The following is a 13,424-nucleotide window of genomic DNA, read 5'->3' as shown; positions in this document are numbered from 1 at the left end:
CTGTTCAGCTGTGTCAGAAGATTCACAATGACCTGGGTAAAAGCTTTATGATTTCTGAAGACTCTTCTATGGAAGAATTTAAAGGGTCTGTAGAGATCTATCTTTAGAAGAATCATTTAATTTCACCTTTAAATGGTCAGAACACAATCAGATTTTTAGGTGATGTTGTCCAAAAGGACGAAAATCTGTTTCCTGTCTGAGTTCATGGACCATCTAGATGATGCTCTTAACCATATGAATTCTGGGAAGTTCTGGGAAGAGCAGGAGGTTGGACTCTGTGATATTTGTGGGTCCCTTCCCTTGAGATGATTCATAGGGATGCATGGTGGGAGAATGAGAGACAGGGAACATAAATTGAAACAGCAGAAATTCAGAGTGAATACAAGGAAAAGCTCTTAACCTTGAAGGCCAGCAAGCATTGGAAGAGATTGCTAAAATTCAAACAATTGTTCAGCAATTTTCATTGCTGTCAATAACTTGTGTCTGGAAGTTTTTGTATTTGTTATTGAATAAATGTATGTAGTAGATGTAGTACATGTTTAATGTAAATACCTATGCATATCTTTCGTTATATATATTATATAAATAGTTATATATGTGTGATATGACAGATCAACACCGGAAAGAGCACAGCTGATGCCAAATTTGTTTTGGGAATTTGATATACATGAAACCAGAAATGGTTATGAATGATACACCTGTTTTTATGGGGATCTGCCAGTTGTTACCCAGATGACAGCTTTTGAATCCATCAATATATACTATTTGAAGATGCTAATCTTATCTGGGGATTTTTTGATTTAGTTTTACTTACTTGAAAAGGGAAGATATCACATGCAACCATAAATTGAAACAACGATAAGGTTGCAAAATTAAGGACTCAATTTAGAAATGCAAGAAATTATGTTACCTATAAAATTTTAATTCTGTATTGCTTTGTATATGCATAAAGACATTGCTTCTAACCACACATTTCTGTATTTTTCTCTTTCATGGCTTCCTTGTTTTAATTACTGTCGAGAATGAATAACATAACAGGGCAAGGAAAATGGCAATGTATCAGACTTGTTATTGTAAGTGTTGGAATTTAGACAGTAAATATGGCAGGGAAATGATGGTTCTGTGGTTGTACAACCAGATATTACCTTGGAAAACTGGAATTTGTCCCTATTTCTCCCATGACATCCCAGTTATGCTAAGTATATTGTATATCACAGAATTCCTTTAGTAAGACCTCTAGGCTGTTTTTTCACTATTAAATAAAATAGACCAGGTTCTGCGTGCCAATGGTACATCACAGATTGAAACTATGTCACTAAACTCTCTCAAAAGTGGGTGTTCCTGTCCCTTGTCATTACTGAGCCATGCCCAAGCAAGTTCCAGCCGTGACTTAATTGTCATGGACCACCCAAATTGAGATAATAGCACACACATGTTAAAAATATATGTAAAATTGTGGCAGAGTGTTTTTTGCAGATGTGTGAAGCCTCTTTAGTTTTCAGTGAAGATGAGGATTTATTGGGTTTTCCTCTACTCTTGGTGCATGACCTAAGATTTCACTGTCAGAAAGGCTGCTGCCTGTACCTGCATCTGAAGCGGACAGAAACATAGCATGCTCTGCATTATGCTAAATGACAAAGCAGGCAAACAGACTGATCAGGCTTGTGGAAACACAGATTAGGAATCAAATATCAATAAATTGTTTTGGATATTTCTCTGCCTCATCATCCCCTTGTTGAAATGAGGACACCATAAGCACCAGCAAAATGCCGTTTACTTAGCTCTGTGAACCTCTCAAATGCTTTGCTGGGAAGTGCCTTAGTAAAACAGATGAGGAAATAAAATAAATTCATATTCATGGCAGAGTTTGAACATCGTGTAAAAGAAGGCTTAGGGCCAAGCATGAGGATGTGAGGATCTATTGAACAGCTGCTCAGCAACTAACTAGGCAACAGATTTCAAGATGGTGAAGAACAGACCTGTGCAGTGGATGAGTCACAATGGGTGGCTTTAAAGATGTTGAAGATAGGTGTATGGGGGGATGGATGGACTGACAGAGACTCATCCATTCTGCAGCTTGAATTTTCCTTGCATCACAGATCTTGGGAGAACAAAAAATAAACCCAGATACCATGGGTAGACAAGATGCTCTAGCAGGTCTGCAGTCCCACAAGAGTAGGATGTGTTGAGTCTGCACTCTGCAAATCCATCACTTTGAGTTCAGAAATGGGCCTGCCCATTGGAGGGGTCATTATTGTGGCTTCTGAACAGAAACTTCTGACTGGAATAAAAGTGGCACTAAACTCCTCCTCTGGTGTTAACTCTTAACTCTGGTTATTTCTATCAGTCAGATAGTGACCATTTCCCTTTTGAATGTTAATAAAGGAGTAGCCACAATGAACCAGTAATAAGTTCCTCCATCTAATTATCCCAGGAGAAAGAACATTTAAAATTATAGGGTAAGTGTGCTTGTGAGTAGGTATGTGCACACATGCTCATAACTTTAAAAAAAAAAAATCTGGGCAGACTTTATCACTTGTGGGGAGAGATGGATAGAATAGTGATAGACACATGGACACCCAGATAAATAGAAGATAGATTCTGCTAACATATTCTTGTCTAATAAATTCTTGAGCTACAAAAGAAAGCAGAAGTCCCTGTGTACAATGTATAGATTTTCTTTAATGTGAGTTATTGGGAAAAGGCAGAGCTGTCCCTTTAACTGGAGAGCTGCAAACAGCTGTTCCCTATGCATACATGCTTGCTTGGTCTGAAAGTTTTGGTAAGTCAGTGCATAACTGACAGTTAGATTTATCTCCCCAATAAGCAATCAACATTATAATAAAGGAAAAATGCTTTCAGTGCACCTTTGAGAGTGCATCAGAAATTAATCTAAACATCAAATTAATTATAGTTTGTAAATGAATAGTGGCTCACAGCCCTAATACTTCTCCCGCTCCTCCTCCTCCCCCTAAAGCCTCCCCCTACCAACTGCAATGGCTGGAGGTGCTGTACAGCGAGTTTGATGAACAGCTCTTTCTCTTTCTTACTCACACAACTCTTTCCTTATCAGCTGGAAGAGTTCCATCCTCAGTCTGCAGACCTGAAATCTCAGAGCCTGGCTGCTTTGGAATACTCAAGCAAATATTAAACTCCTATGTCTCCTTCCCCTTCTCTGAGAGTTCAAAGCATCTCTCTGGGGGTGTCCTTGTCCCCTTGGATTAAGCTGAGCTGGAGATACCTTATGAATCCCTCCTCGGCTCTCTGGCTGTGCCAGAGCCACAACAAACCAGTGCTGGTCTGAACTGAGACATACCAGGGGTCAGACATGCCTGATGTGCCTGGAAAATCTGTTCTGTCTCAACTCTGACACTCAAATGAGTGGCTTCTTCCATTGCTCTTTGAGCTTTGTAGGCTGTAGCCATATGGGAATGACAAACAGATTTTCCAAGGCCCTGAAACAGAATGTATTGTCACTAGATCATGTAAAATAAAGGACAGAGCCCAGTTCTATGGGCTACAGGGAGAAATAATCAGGTACAAATTTTCTTAGGAAATTTGAAATCAGGTTCATAGTAAAAAGAAAAAAAGAAAATGAAGCTTAATCATAGTACTGATAACAGCAACAAACAGGTGCATGCCTCAAGTCCTTTCTAATAATGCATCTATTTTGTGAGAATTTTTTGTTTGCTGAAAGAGGAATCAGAAAAGAAACCCCTATAAAACCTTTGATCTGATAAATAACTATCCTCATCCATGAACCCTAAGGACCTGTGCAAAAGAGTCAGTGTACTGCTCCAAAAAGGGGAACCCAACCCTAACAGCTAGGTTGACCCATGATCACCCATATTGTGATCTGGAATTTCTTTCCTTTAAAACACCTTATTTCTGCACCTGCTCATTTCCCTGGATGAACCCAAGGAGAGTAGTTGCCTTTTTTTTAAAATATTGTTTTTTATTAAATGAGAAACTGCCATATCTGGCAGGGCATATTGGAGGCACATTGTCAGCAGGTGTTGAACAATATTTTCCTAATGTACCTCAGGGTCCCTTGTTCCACTCCTATGTCTTGTGGAGTGCTGCCAATGCACTTTAGACCTAATATGCGATGCCCCTGGTCCCAGGGCCCTGTACAGCTTTGCAGTGTCCTATTCTCCTGACACATCTTTCTTCTTTCTATTTCAGCTTCCAGATTGAAACTCTGTAGATCATCATGACCTGCCTGCTGCCTTGCATCTCCCACTCCACCTTTTTTGTCACCACACTGCAGCATTTAACTGCCACAGCATGTTTTTAATAACAGGATACAAGCTCTACCCATCCCTCAGCCCTTCTCCCGAGCTTCACCCCCTCCTGTGTTCAGTTCTCATTCCTCACTGCTTTTCTCACTTTTAATCTCTCTCCTTTGTCTCCCCAGTTTCTTTTCAGAAGCTAGGAGGAGTTTAGTAGGGAATAGGATTATTTAACAGCAAACTTAATTAACTATTATGACCCTCATCAAGTGACGCTATTTTCTCTATTTTGGCATCTTCAGAGAAGACTGGATGTTTTTCCAAATGAGGTGGCCCATTAACAACTTTCAAATGCACTCCCTGCAGGAATCTGGAATGAAACTCAATGTTCATGTTGTACTAGGAGTCAAACAAGATATTTCCTGTAGGACACATAAACCTATGTTCCTAAGAAGCCCTTGCAGTTTGTAACCTAGAATACTCCTTGTTTTGTTTAATGTGGGACATTTCAAAAAGGGGTGGGACATTTTGCCAACGTGAAAGTGCATCTGGAATGTGAAGAAAAGGAGAAAAACATATAGCACTTGTGGTAGCTTATACCTGGGGTGTCAGGGTATGTCAAGTTGAGTGGAGGGAAACCACAGTGTCTCTGGAAATAAGACAGGTTGTTTACAGCCTTCTGGAGTCACTGTCCCATGGGGAGAAACTGAAGCTGCTACACCAATGGTGTGAAGAACAGGCACATGCCAAGGAGACATGGAGGGGACAAAGCAGGGACAAGGAGCAGAATTGGCCTGACAGTGTCTGCTGCTCAAAGGTGTGCAAAAAGTTGGCAGATGCAGGTGTTTTTGCTCTCAGAGAGAGGTGACTGGAGCAAACCAAGTGTTCCAGTAAAGCAATTCCTCCAGCTTTAATTTATCTACATCTTATCTGACACTTTGGGATAACCATTTGACCTCTGCTTCTCCATCCATGTTCTCCTTTCTCTAATTTCTGACATGTCTTCCTAATTAATAGGGTCCAACCCTGTCTTGCTCGCTCTCTTCTCTGTTAAAACATTTTTCTACAGTATGTCTGTCTCTGTATTTCACTAACTTAATGTCTTCAAGTGCTTTCTTTAAATGTGTTTTATGGGACACCAGTGAGTGTTCCTGGGCTGTGTTGTAGTGTTACCCTGTGACAGAGGTAGAGTTAGCCATGTGTGGGCAGGGTGAAAAGTTGCCCTTCTCACATTGCCTACTTGCCTTAGCAGCCTTAATAGCGTTGTTTTACTGCAGTTCTCTTTTAGCTTTGTACACAAACTGTTCACATTTAAACTATCTACATAACTGAGAGGGGAATTATCACCAGAACCATTGAGACCAGCACAAAGATGTAATCCACATCCTCCGACATTTAGCACACCTACACACGGAATAACTCGCACACATGTAGTGGGAATGTGAGAGACCCAGTGCAAATCCTGCCCTGCGCAGACACAAGGGTTCCCACATGTTGACATTCAGGCTGTGGCACACTTTAGCTCCATGCAAGTCTTCCTAGACCAGCCCACTCTGAGAATGGGAGTCACTGTCTTCAGGGAGTGTCCAACTAAGTGTAATTTTTCTCTGAGTGAGATGAGTCCTGCTGTGGCCCTGCCATTTCAGTGGGAATTGACAGCATGGCCCAGCTGGAGAAACATGCTGGCTGCAAAAGGGGTGTGTGAGCAGAGGCTACAGCTGGGCATTGAGTGGAGAACCAGTGAGACAGGAGAGAGAAGGGCAGAATGGTGAAGAGCTGTGAAGGTGAAATCACTAAGTCTGAATACAAGAATGGGGACAGGGCAGTGCCTGAGGAGAGGCCCAAGGGGAGGCAGATATGGTCAGTGGTGGAGGCTCAGGTCATGGGGATACACAGGGTGTTGGTGAATGAGAAGGTCAAGGATGGTCAGCATTTGGTTGTTACAGCTGCATTAGGATGGGAGAAAAAAAAAAGCCAGAGGTTTGAAAAATTGCGAGGGAAAATGAGGGATTTGGGTCTAGCCTGGATGTGTGTGGCAGAAGAAGTCAGGCAAAGAAGCCTCACGGACTAAATGACATTTTTCAGTGAGAAGTCAGGGCTCTTTCTAAGGCAGTCTTACACGGTAGAGCAGGCAGTCCTGCTAGGGAAAACAACAGACATACTCTGAACTTTCACAATTTATGTCTGGTATTGGTGTTTACTGTAGCTGGCATTCCTCACTGCTCCTTGTCAGCCAGGAGGCTGTGGCCTTTAAATTGGGAACAGCAAAGGCTTGCTGACCACACAATGGTTTCTCTAGCCTGTAGAGGTGCTTAGTGGTTTTCTGCAGGCTCATGGACTCCAGAAACCAGGAGAAAGGTTTGATCCTGATCTCATTTTCTTCCAAACACTCCTGTGGCTGCCCCAACAGTATCCTGACAACAGTGGCAAAAAGAGATAAATTTGTGTTCAAAACGTAGGCAAAAATTCAGATCCAAATAACAAAGAAAAAAAAAATCATAAAATGGTTTGGGCTGGGAGGCACCTTTGAGTTCATCAAGTTCCAGCCAATCTTGCCCTGTGCAGGGACACCTTCCACCATTATAGGTGGCCAACCTAGTCCAGGTTTCTCCCAGCTTCATTCAACCTGACGCTGGACACTTCCAGGGATGGGACATCCACAACTTCTCTGGCCAGCCTGACCCAGAACTTCACCACCCTCACAGTCAAAAATTTGTTCTTAATTATCTCCTCTCTTTCACTTTAAAGCCATTCCCCCTTGTCCTATCTGTACATGATTTTGTAAAAAGCCCATCTCAGCTGTCCTGCAGCCACTTTAAATACTGGACGGTGCTGTAAGGTTTTCCTGGAGCCTTCTCCAGGCTGAACAACCCCAATTCTCTCAGGCCAGCTTTTTAGGAATGGTGACCCAGCCCCCTGATCATCCTTGTGGGCCTCCTCAATTCTGTTTTGACATGCTGCTCTACCGACTTGTTCAGCTTGTGCCAGCTGTTTACAGATTGTTCAACAGTGAGACAAAGGCATCAAATAAAGTTTTTTCTGTTCCCGTGGAAAAAAACATGGTGACATTTTTCTCCATAGAATTTTTAAAGTTTGTCTAAAGCAGGACTTCTTGACAATTTCTCGACAACCTGGGGCTAAACTCTGTTACAGCAATTTATTTGGGATCTGCTTAGCAGATATATTTTAAAAGGTCATATAATAGTGGAATATCTTTCTGGGGCCAGACAGAATTGTCCCCCCAGGCTAGCAGTTGGAGAGCTCTAGCTGCACTAAAAAAAAGTGAAATAGAATGCAAATGCTGTGTTCTTACATGTTGAGTTTTGGGAAATGTTTAAGCAGCAAAGAAGGAATTTTCTTATTTTCAAAGTTAATAAAATCCCTTATTTTCCTTTAGGAAAAAGTAATTTTTTTTTTATTTAAATTTATTTCCTCAACAAAAAACCCTCAACCAGTTTCAGTAGACTTAGCAAAACAAATTAAAAGCCTGATTTTCTCTAATACCATTTACATTTTTACATTGGTTTAAATCTGAAGGTCAGGAGGGTGGGAGGTTTTGAAAAGCAGTGAAATCTAACTGTGATAGTTAGCTACCTGTGCTTCTGTTATTTCTATCTTTCTGGAGGTGGTGGATGTAGAAGCATAGTCAACATATTTTTCTGAGACCAGCAGTCACAGCAGGCACCCAGCTCTATGGAAAACTGGCTGAAGCGTCAAGCCTGGGACCTCAGAGTGAGTGGACCTGGGTATTTGAGTCTCAGAAGCTGATATAAGACAACTAAAATCCTAAGAAATCTCTAATTCCTTGTTTTGCTTGTCTGCATGCTTGAGTCAACACTTCCAAAGGGCACCTCACTATTTCAGCCTTCGAAATCCCACAGTTAGTTTTGGAGTTCACTTCATCCAACAAGCTGATGTTTAGTTTCTCCCAGTAAAATTCAAGAAAAAATTCTGCTAAGACCCCTCAGTTCTTGCTTAACTCTCAGTCTCAATCTCACAGTACTTTGGAAGGAACCCCAAATCCCTGCCCACAAATGGGTTGTGTGTTGTGTCCTCATGGGGCCCTGTAGCCATGAGCCTTTGAACTGAGTGGGGATAAGGCCCATAGCTGTCCAGAGGGAACCTCTATTTACTTCTCACAATGTGGAGAGCCAGGCTCAGAATTCCTCTAAACATCAATGGCAATTTCACTGCCAAAAGTCCATTTCTTTAGTTATAGTCTGTGGATCGCTTGAAGCATCAGTTTCAGAGTCAGCTCATTATGAGATAGATGTATATATATACACACACACATATATATATATAAAGCTCTGCATTCATTGGGGCTAATTCATAGTTTTGAGTTCCAATTTGAATTTGCCAACTGCCTCTGCACACCAGGCTCTTTGTCCTTCATTCCTGTACTGCTGGATAGCTCAGCAACTCAGTGACTCCTCGTGACTGGGAGGGCTGTGTCCCTCTCATCAGGGGTCAGGGCTCCTTCAAACAAAAGGGAAAATAGCCTGTTCAGACCGTCTGTGGATGGACAGGAGAAACTGTGCATAGAGAAAGGGCACAAAATTCTTGAAGTACTCTCTGACATGCACCATGGGTGGCAAGGAATGAGGTAAGAGATTTGGGAGGTGGGCTGTTCAGGAGGAGAAAGGGGAAGGCAGCATGGAAAGAAAGCATAGTGTGGAGACTGAGAGTGGTTTTAAAATCAAATGAAAACTCCAATGGGTCTTAACTCTGAAAGTTTGCCTGAGAGACAGAATCCAGATTAGCTGCAAGTAATAGGAAAAGAAAAGCAATAATTTGTTCTGCTGTGCTTCCCAGGGAGGGTCTGCAAGAGGTGCAGGATGGCAGAGAATCAAAAATTACAGATCCCAGTGGTGGGCACATGGTTGTGGGAGATCCCCTGTCCATCAGGTGTGATGGGATCTAATGTGGCAGGATCCCCATGCTGCCACACTGCCAAAAGCCCTTAACAGCCCCAGCTTTGCAAAAGGAGGTGTCCCAGTGAGAGCCCATACATACATCAGCCCATGGCTGTTGGCTGGCTGAACCCCCACATTGTGTGTGCAGCTCAGGGTGTCCCTGCCTGGGGCTCACAGGCAGCTCCAGACTGTTCTCTTTCTCCTCTCCACTGGTGGGGTGGAGCCAGCAGTGAGGCCAGAGCTGTGTGAGCCAGGTGCAGATTTCAAAGCCATGAACATGGCCTGAACACAGCCTGTCAGCTGAGGCACAGGTTGCCTTGGCCCATCTGTATCTGCTGGGGTGCTGCCTCAGGTCCAGTAGGTCAGAACACATCTGAATGTGATCTACTAAGCAGCCATCACCCCCCAGAAGACCAGGCTTTCAGCAGATGCTCAGCCCTTACTTCCTTGCAGTCTAATGCGTCAGAGCTACAGGAAAGCTCTCCCCATGGCTCTGTCTTCCCTTCAACCCCAGGACCTGTTTCTCCTTTTCCTTAGATACAGAAATTCTCCTTCTGCAACATGATCCCCCTGCTGATCTCATAATCCCACCTATGCCCAGCCCCCTCCATTTTGCTCCAGGTGCTTAAGTCTTTGCTGCACCCTCCCCACCTCCCTTTACAAGGCAGGTATTTTCTCACCCCGACGGTGTCTGCAGCATCTTGCTGCTGGTGAGATGCCAAACCTTGACCTCTAAGCAGCACACACAACTCTGAGCATGAGACAATCAGGAGAGAAAGAAGGAAGGGGGAAAGTATTGACAGGAGTAAATTGAGAGAAATCATAAAGCTTAAGCAGAAAGAAAGCAGTTTGAAAGGTAAAGTATTCAGAGAAAGCCCTTTCCTGGATGAATCTAATTGTTTTGTTATCTTTACCCACCAAAGCATTTACTTTGGTTTGTCGCCCGATCCACAAACACTTTCGAGGAGATGACATTACCGAAAGGCAGGAACATCTGCATCAGCTCAGCATCCCCAAACTCCTGGGGCAGATGGTAGATAAACAGGTTACAGCCCTCTGGTCCTATCAAGAGAAAAAGAAGACCCATGAATGAAGAGAAATAGGATACCAGAAAGCACATGGCAGAGATTTACTTTAGCATCTTCTCTCTCTGACTGGTGAGTTGCCACGTTAGGAAGCAGCCTGTAGACTCTCAGAGGAATGGACAAAGTAGAAGACCGGGAGCTCAAAAAGTCACCTAGAGGCTTTGATAACTTCAAGAGTTTTCCCAGGACACCAGGATAAAATCTAGAGAGAGAGGAATGCACCAGCACATGTGGCCATGGAAAGAACAGAATGGAGGAATAAGAACACAAGGAATGAAAGAATGTGGTTCATAAATTTTATTTGTTCCTCATAACCTTATTTAATCTGCAGAGTTTTGGATGACCCACTCAATCCCTTGCCTTTTCCCAGTGTCTGCATGCAGAAGCTTCATTATCCTTCTTGAATCTGTGTGATGCCAATAACATCACACAAATGATGATAATAAGCAGAAAGATATGCACAAACCCACAGGCTCATCTTGTTTTGTAGAATTTTACATTCATCCCCCCAGCTTGACTCAGCCTGAAGACTCCCCCAGATCTGGACAGTTAGGCCATGTCCTCCATTCTAGAGCATTCTGCAGGAGAGATTTTAGGTGGATTTAAATCCAAATTACTAGACAAGAGGGATTGGCTTTTTTCCCTCAATCCTGTAACATATACTCTTACCAATTTCAGAGGGTGTTTTGGAAAACATCCAGAGAGTTGTCTTTAGCTGGAATACGAAATTAAGGTAGAAACCCTCAAAAAATATTCTGTTGAAGTTGTATTTTGGGGCAGAAGAGGGCAAACTTGCCTCTTGTTGAATAGCCTAGAATATAAGTTTTCAAACTGACTTGTATTTTTATACATACTATCCTCGAGCAACAGTCAAAAAGGTGTGTCCAAGTGATTTTGTTCAAAAAATTAAGCATTCAAAACCTTTGCAGTGTTCAATAGAAGAAAACAGTATAGTTTGATGAGACAGGGATTGTTTTTTTATCATTTTATTTCTAAAGGTACTTCCAGCTGCTGCCCAGCTCTGCACTGACCTCGACAGGTAACTCCAGCTCTGCTTGACTCAGAGGGGTCGAGATGAAGGGGCTGCATTTTGTGCTCTTTGCCAAAAGGGTTAGAGGCCAGACAGAAGGAGGGTTTCCTCCTTCCCCCTAGCCCATGCGCCTACAACCTTGTGACCTGGCTCAGTCAACTTTCCCCTTTTTACATCTAGGGCATGGTGTGGGGAAGGAAAGGGTTTTTTAATACTCTCGTTTTCTTCATCAGGGCATAATTACAGTGTCATAACACAGCAAATTACAACTTTGCCTTTCCTGTTAGGGAGAGGAGTTCGCCTAGATGCTCCCACCTTTTATTACCCATTACTCATCCCCCCGGCTGGCAAGAGAAGTACGGTGAAGTCAGAATTCTGGCAGATGCCCATTTAAAGCTCATTAAAATTCCTGGGCCTCAGCATGATTGAAGTCACAGGCTCTCCACATTTCCTTTTGGATTAATGGAAAATGAAGCCCTAATGAATATTTGCTAAGCACAATTTTCCCCACTAATTTGCTAAAAGGACTGTCATGAAGGAACAGCTGATCCTTTGCATCTTGTGCATTTCCTAAAGGTCATGAGGATGGTAACAGGGTTTCTTCCAAATGGGGGGGGATAGTGGTATGGTAGGATAATTAACTAATTAGGCACCCGGTCATCTGCTTAGCCAAATTACTTTTGAACCTCAGTGGCCCATAATCAGGCTCCCCTATTCCATGCCAAGCTTTTCCAGCTTCCCCCCATCTCCCTTCTGCCTCTTCTTTAGTCTTCTCACTGAGAAACTATCATTTTTCCAGTCCTTGCTGCCATCCATTTCCACACAATACAGAGTTATTGGCATAATAAGCTAGATATGAAACAGTCTGAAAGTGTTAAACAAACACTAACCCCCTTAGGTGTCTGTTAAAATTGAGAAAATTCTGCCCAGGAGCAGACCATGGTCCAGAATAACATAGAAAAAATTCATTCCTTCATCTGAACATGCCCCAGAGCACTTCTGCTGTGGGATTTGAGATCCACATTATAATAGAATGGGTAAAATTTTGGCTTTGCTGCAGTTGGTGGCAAAATTCCCACTGACATCACCAGAGCCAGCAGTTTGCACTGTAAAACTGGCCAATTCTTTCAAAAATACCAGCTGCATTTCCTGGGGTCTTGGATGTGTTGTGCATGAGTAGGGATTCTGCCTGTGTGTGCTGAGAAACACCTACTAAGTCATAATGCAGGCCAGGAGGCACACAACTTTAACTACACCACCTTTAGCCTGGGCTCAAGGAGAGAAAAACCCTCACTTTACCTTGAAATCAGCTTTTCCTCATGTGACTCAGAGACCAAGAGGAGACCAGGGAGGATGTGAAAAGCAGGGACCATTCTCAAAGAACAGCTTAGCTCTAAAATGTGCCTGGAAAACCTGTGCTGTGGCTTCCCCTACTGACCCAGACATTCAAGCCCAAACTCACTTTGTTTCCAGCTACAGAGGGAGTTTTCCTAACTTCTAAAGCTGAAAACTTCCCTTGCTTCTGAGAAAAAAGCCCAGAAAAATTGGATAATTTGTCACCCTCACATATCAAATTTTAGAATTTAACAAGCAGTTTTTATGATAAATCTGTCTGTAAGGCGCCTGTTACAGTTAGAGCCCTTGGTAAAGAACTCACAAAGCAAGATCTGTCTGCCTCAGTCCTCCTTCCTTTTTTTGGATATGTTTTTGCCTGATTCAAGTTAATTTGGGCACTCCATAGAAGGCTGTGTGCTTGTGTGTATGGCTGTCTTGTTTTATAGTTATATTTTTAAGAAACCAAACACAAGATCATAAGGAAGAAATTCTTTACTATGAGGGTGGTGAGGCTCTGGAATAGGTTACCCAGAGAAGCTGTGGGTGCCCCACACCTGGAAGTGCTCAAGGCTAGGGAGGATGGAGCTCTGAGCAACATGGTCTAGTGGAGGGTGTCCCTCCACTAGAGGGGGTTCATGTTCATGGCAGGGGGTTGGAACTAGAAAGTCTAAAATGTTCCTTCCAGCCCAAATAATTTTATGATCCCATTTGTTGTTCATCTCAAAATGCTTTAAAGGTCTTAGTCAGTTCTCAGTGCACAATGAGTTTTAAGGGGCTTGCTCAGGATACTGGAGCAACAGAAAAACCACAGCTGGTATGGAAAAAC

At 42.8% G+C, this 13,424-nt stretch overlaps 1 protein-coding gene across 16 annotated transcripts in view; it reads right to left on the bottom strand.

The window, feature by feature from the left end:
• The window catches only part of CELF4 (CUGBP Elav-like family member 4), a 705,470-nt gene that overhangs the window by 34,766 nt on the left and 657,280 nt on the right, over nt 1-13,424 (bottom strand). For 11 of the 16 annotated variants that reach the window (XM_015653356.1, XM_015653359.1, XM_015653357.3 and 8 more), the window contains one exon: nt 10,067-10,210. In XM_015653356.1, coding sequence (XP_015508842.1) covers nt 10,067-10,210 — 144 coding nt within the window. The remainder of the gene's footprint in view (nt 1-10,066; nt 10,211-13,424) is intronic. The other 5 variants (XM_015653363.1, XM_033520455.1, XM_015653369.1 and 2 more) reach the window with 1 other exon arrangement.

This window comes from Parus major, chromosome Z, assembly GCF_001522545.3.
Source record: "Parus major isolate Abel chromosome Z, Parus_major1.1, whole genome shotgun sequence".
In the NCBI taxonomy this organism is placed as follows: Eukaryota; Metazoa; Chordata; class Aves; order Passeriformes; family Paridae; genus Parus; species Parus major.
The sequence above is the reverse complement of the archived record's forward strand: the minus strand, read 5'-3'. Positions and strand labels throughout refer to the sequence as shown.